The sequence below is a fragment of the Saccopteryx bilineata genome, chromosome 1, assembly GCF_036850765.1.
Source record: "Saccopteryx bilineata isolate mSacBil1 chromosome 1, mSacBil1_pri_phased_curated, whole genome shotgun sequence".
Taxonomy (NCBI): Eukaryota; Metazoa; Chordata; class Mammalia; order Chiroptera; family Emballonuridae; genus Saccopteryx; species Saccopteryx bilineata.
Genome location: NC_089490.1, coordinates 15,073,344 through 15,079,242, shown reverse-complemented (window position 1 = coordinate 15,079,242; position 5,899 = coordinate 15,073,344). Strand labels below are relative to the sequence as shown.

The window sequence follows — 5,899 nt, the reverse complement described above, 5'->3', positions numbered from 1 at the left end:
AAAAACACCAAGTATAAAAAAAAAAAATAAGATCTCTTTTATTCCCCTGTACAGTATTTCACTCAGATAAAACCAGCAGGCTACATGCTGCTCAAAACACAGCCCCAGAGAGGATCCAGAAGGCACACCATTCCAGAACTGGTTTTCAGATCGCCATCCTATGTACACAAGTCAGCCACGCCCCTCCCCAGCACCCACGGAACCCGTCCCACTCGGGAAAGCAGGCGCAAAGGGCCCCGCAGCAGTTGGGAGCTGCAGCCGCTGCCCTGCCTGAGTCCCATCACCCTAAGAACAGAGCAAGTGTTGTAGCCCCCCCCCAAAAAAAGGTCCCCACGTCAGAAGAAGAAAAGGAAGAAAAGAAAACTATGGCGGCAGCCGTGGAAGCTTGGAGCTGGAAGGGAACCAAATAAATAAATAAATAAATACATAATGTTGACCTCCAGGTTAGAATGCGCACCTTTCAAAAAAAAAAGAGAGAGAGATAAAATAACTTAAAAAGGCAAAAAAAAAAAAAAAAAGCTTTAAAAATTAGATCAGCTACAATCCTTTTGTACACTACCATGCCAACTGTACACACATTTACAGGTTTTTTTTTTTCTGTTGATTTGCATTGTTTGTGCATTATTTTGTGTGTGAGGTCTTGGCTTTGAAAACAGTTAAGTAAAAAACCAAAAAGGAAGACAGAAAAAGGGCAGGTGGCTCAGCGTTTGGCCCTGTAGCCTCTTCCATGGCACCTTTCGTATGAAGGAGGGAGGGATGGGGAAGAGAAGAATAGGGAACCAAACCCAGGCAGATTTTTGGAGAAGCAGCAGGTAAAAGAGGCAAGTTCAAGTATTTCTCCCAGCACAGCCGGAGTCCCCACAGAAGGCACTCAGAAGAGTCGGAAGAGGTGACAGGGACTTAAAATGGTGCTAGTCCTATCCCACCCCAACCCGTTTCCCCCAACCCGACCCATCGCGGCATTCAGCAGAACTGGTGATGAAGGGAACAGTTCCATGGCGGGGTCCTCACCCAGCCCCGCCCCGCCCCGCACACCCCACCCCACCCCACCCCACCCCCGGGACTTCGCAGAGTCCAGCAGGACTGGCTGGACACCTATGAGAAGGAGAGCGCATCTACGAGGAAGTGAGGCCTAGGACGCAGGCAGAGGAGCTGCTTCCCGTCCCAGGCACCCTTCAGGGGCCTGGGGTCTGGAATGAGTTGTAAATGTTGTTCCTGTATCAAGCACTGTCCTGCTTGGTGAGAAGTGTCACCGGTACGGAAGCTGCCCCTCCCTGGAGCACTGGACAGGAGGGGAGACCTACTGGAAAAGCTGCTATTTGCTGGGTGCTGGTGACAGGCTGTGGAGATGGATCTCAGCAGTTTCCTGGGGCAGGAGGACATCTTGCATCCATGGATGATTCTGGATTTCTTCGAAGGAGGGCCGATCTGATGGTCTCAGGGCCAAGCACCATCTAATGAGATGCTGACACTCTGAAGAAGAAAACAAGCACGGTGATGAATGACTCAACTTGTTTTTGTAAGGCACAGGCCTTTCCAACTTGCTTCTGAGGGGCCCAAAGGTCTGGGGTCCAACAGAGACCACATACTTCCTAGAACTCATGCCTTACTGGGAATGTATTAACATCTGGATCCTCCTGTCTGCTGTCAGCTAAACAAAACAAAACAAAACAAAAAAACCCCATAAAACTGCTCCTTTCTTAAACCTGTGGTTTTCTAACTTCAATAGCTGGGGCCTTTCCCACGACACCCACTCACCAGAAATAGGAAGGACGATGACGAGAGATTTTGATGAGACATCAGTGAGCATGAGGTGATTCAAGTCACCTACCAACTTACAAACCTGAACATCACCTACAGTGAGCTCACTGCAACGCCTTATTTAGAGCCTTGCCTTAAGGGAGAAGGCTCAACGAGCCCACAACGCTCTACTCCCCAGCACAATAGCTATAAGCATCAAGGGGTCAGGGTGACTGTCAGTACTTAACAACAACAACCCCTCAGAAAAAACAGATGGCCTTTTCTTAGTATTCTCACACTTGTTCTTCCTGTGACCTCCTCCTCAGGAATGCTCAAATGCAAACCAATGGCTTCCTGAGAGTCAGCTCTCAAGGTGAACCACTGGCCAGGGTTCTGCTAAACCAAGGGTGGGCTGGCAGCTCACAGAGAGAGAGGCTCTCCAGAATTTTGAGATGGTCCCCTGACTAACTGGGGTGAGTCTTGCTCCTCTTCAACAAGGGGCTTCCCAGCACTGACCTGCAGAGACCCTCTGCCTGAAGAAAACCTGGCCCCTGACGATCTCCTCGTCGTGCTCAAAGGGGATATCTCCACAGACCATGTCATAGAGCAGGATCCCCAAGGACCAGACGGCCGCGGACCGGCCGTGGTAGCGATGGTAGCGGATCCACTCTGGAGGGCTATACACGCGGGTCCCTGTGAACCGGGGGAATAAGAAGGGAAACATACTTTCAGCAAAAGTAAACACAGAACACCTCAGTGGTATGCAGAGTAAACTCTCAAAACAAGGCCCCACTCCTCTCTCAGGAGAGCTGGGTGAACTCCATTTTCCCTCCCCGGCTGAAAAGAGTGGATAAGCGGCGTATGGCATCTCTGCAACCAAAAGCATTACCCACCTCTCTACCAGCCTGCACCATAGACTAAAATTCTTTAACTGCTCCAAGAAACAAACAGGCTGGCCGCAAACCCGAAGCCTGAGGCCTCCATGTGGCAGGACCACCCACAATGGGATGAAGGAATGAATGCCTCCCCATAATCAAGGAAGCAGCCCAAACTAACCTTCAACTGCCTCAAAGCCTGCCCAGGAGCCAGTGAGATTCTCATCTCAGATATGAACTAGGTGCGGGCACTTGCACAATACCCTAAGCCAGGGTGCCCTTTGGGAGGCCTTCCTCCCGCCCTTGGAGCGCAAGGGCAGACACCCACACCTTCTCCCCACACTGGAAAGGTAGGCAGAGCTGCGGAGCTGGTTTCAGACCACGTGATTCCTGTTTACAAACTTTGGGTTGTAAAAAAAAAAAAGTAGGGGCCATCCCTCCGGTAATCACCAGGGGGCAGCAAAGACTGGCAAGAAAAAAACATGGGAGGACCCGGCCAGCCATTAACTGTTAAATACAAAAAAATGCAGCCCAACCCAGCGTCCTCCAAGGGCAAATAAACACAAACCACAAGCCCCAGTCACAAGTTTTGAAAGGCTGTCGTTTGTTAGGTTTAAGCCGCTCAGATGATGACCCACCCTACTTTGCTTTGATCTCGAGCTCTCCATTCCATCTATTCTGTAAGAACCCGCTCCAAGCCCCTCCCTAGGATAGGTTTTCATCCTCTCTTTGGAGACACCCAACTAATTTTCAAACCAGCAAGAGATCTTATTTCACAACATTCATTCCCGACTCCCTCACAGCACAACCCCGAAAAAAAAAAAAATCAACAAAATGATTCAGTGAAACTACTGTTTCTATTTCTTATCCGTCCCTAGATCAAAGAGGAGTAAACACTGCAGCTCTATAAACTACCTTCAGAATACTAAACTCTTATAAAACAAAACAAATTTGACAAAACCGGCATCAATTTTCACCTCTCCCACTCTCTCCTCCCTCTTCCCCCTCCCATCCTTTTACTGGCGGGGAAACTGGGTCAGACTTCAGAAATCTGGGCTACGGCCGGTTGCCCACAACCTCTTATTCATCCGGAAAGCTTGGGACCCACTGAATTTCACTTAAAAAATAAAATCACGCCAGAAACACTACAGGTTCAGCTGGCTTGAAATCCCTGGCTTTCCTACCGCTGGGAAGCTCTCTTCGCCCCACCCCTGCTATCATGGAGCCAGGCGGCCCGATGACCTTTACAAAGGGCCGGAGAGGGAAACTGGCCCAAGGCCTCCAGGCCAGGCCGAGTCACCTGGGCAGCTCCCTCCTGGGCAGCTCCCTCCCCAAGCTTGACTCACCATCAAAATCCGTGTAAACGGTGTCCTTGAGCAGCGCCCCCGACCCGAAGTCGATGAGCTTCAGCTCGCCACGATTGAGGTCGATGAGAATGTTCTCGTCCTTGATGTCGCGGTGGAGCACCCCGCAGTTGTGGCAGTGCCGCACGGCCTCCAGCACCTGCCAGAAGAAGCTGCGGGCCAGCTCCTCCTGCAGGGCCCCCCTTTCCGTGATGAAGTCGAAGAGGTCTTGTACCGGCTCGGGCCTCTCCAGGATCAGGACGAAACTGTCGGGCCTCTCGAACCAGTCCAGGAGCCTAATGACGCCGGAGAAGCCCGAGCTCACCTTCTTCAGCAGGACCACTTCCATGGGCACTCGGGTTCCATTGGGCTGCGGGGACGAGGCGGCCGCGTTAGGGCGGGAGTCGGGGGCGCTCCTCACTCCCACCCTTCTTGGGGGGTCGCTCCCTCCTGGACACTCACCAGCTCTCCCCAGTCGGAAATCCGGTCCTTCTCCACGTGCTTGATGGCTACCTGGAAATCAACCCAGGAGGGCCCGTGTTAGATCCCTTCGCTGGGGCCAACACACAGCCGTGCGCCCCCCGCCCGGCGCGCCCTCCCCACGGCGGGGCGCCCACTCACTGGCAAGTTGTCGGCGACACGGATGCCTGAGTAGACCGAACCGAAGCCGCCGCTGCCCAGTAGCGGGCCCACCTGGTACTGCGACTCCAGCGGTTCCTTCTCCTTGCCTAGTCAAGGGAGAGACACAGGGGACTTAGTGCCAGCCTTGGGGTCCAGCCTCCCCCGTCTCCCCGGGTTAGGGGGGCACTCACCGGGCGCCAGCTTGGTGGCGTGCAGGTCGTTGCAGGGCGCGGCGCGCAGGTGGGCAAGTGAGTTGATTTTGGACAAGAGCATCCCAACCTCCAGGGTGTCGGCGTAGGGGCTGTGTCCGGAGGAGCTGCGGCAGGAGCCGGGGCCGGGGCCGGGGCTGTGCCGGTGGCTGTCTCAGGCTGGGGCCGAGGCTGCGGCTGGCGATGCGGCTGCGGCTGTGGCTGCGGCTGGCGCGAAGGCCGAGGGCGAGTCGGAGGACAACTGGGGGTGCTGCCCGAGCTGTCTGCGGGGGAACCCCACCGGCGGGGTCAGGCAGCGCCAAGGGCGACGCGCTGGGCGGCTCGCGGGACTCGTGAGGCAGGGATGCGGCACAGAGGGCTTGTAGCTGCTGTTGCTGCTGCTCCTACTGCTGCCGCTGCCGATCCCGCCGCCGCTGCCGCCAAGTCCTCTCGGGCCTTCGCCACCGCGGCCGCTGCAGCAGACGCCCGGCTCGCCCAGCCGCCAGGAGTAAAGGGGCGGAGCGCGCCTGCGGGGGGGCGCTCTGGCGGGCGGGGATGGGGCGGGGCCTCTCCGGGAGGCCTAGGCGGGGAGCCGGACTGCCGGGCTGACAGAGGGAGGAGAGGGGGTAGGGAGGCGGCGGGCCAGGGCGACTCCCCCCGGTCCCCGCCCCGCGCGCTCGGTCGCCGCGCCCCGGCCCCGCCCCCGCCGGCGCATCTTCACCCAACCAGAGTTCGACTCATCTGCATAACGCGGCGCGCCCCGCCCACGCCCCGCCCTGATCTCGCGGTCAGAATGGTCTCTACGCCGCCACGACGTGGCGGGAAGGAAAAGGCGCCAAAATGGAGGGGGAGGGGCGCGGGGCGGGAGGGGAGGCGGGAGCTGGGTGTCGAGCCGCCGGGGAGGAAGGATGGGGAGGGGCGTATCGATTCAAACCCAAACAATAACAAAGCCTTCAAAGGCCGCCCGGGGCCGCCTCTGCGGCTCTCCTGCTCTGAGGTTTTTGGGTCAAGGGCTGGAGCGGGAGCAGAACGAGTTGCGCAGAGACGACGGGCGGCTGTGTGTGTCGGGGTGTGAGGGACTCTGTGTGTGGGGATGCCGACGAGGGTGGTCCTTCCGCGTGACTCAGACCCC

The 5,899-nt window shown here is 56.3% G+C and overlaps 1 protein-coding gene across 1 annotated transcript; it reads right to left on the bottom strand.

Moving 5' to 3' along the window:
• Nucleotides 1–1,061: 1,061 nt before the first annotated feature.
• PIM1 (Pim-1 proto-oncogene, serine/threonine kinase) lies at nucleotides 1,062–5,097 on the bottom strand. The gene is made up of 6 exons (XM_066239002.1): nucleotides 4,771–5,097; nucleotides 4,580–4,686; nucleotides 4,421–4,471; nucleotides 3,962–4,328; nucleotides 2,257–2,433; nucleotides 1,062–1,473 (listed from the first exon to the last, which is right to left on the bottom strand). The coding sequence occupies exons 1-6, from the start codon at nucleotides 4,850–4,852 to the stop codon at nucleotides 1,316–1,318; spliced, it is 942 nt and encodes a 313-aa protein (XP_066095099.1). The 5' UTR covers nucleotides 4,853–5,097; the 3' UTR covers nucleotides 1,062–1,315.
• Nucleotides 5,098–5,899: the final 802 nt, after the last annotated feature.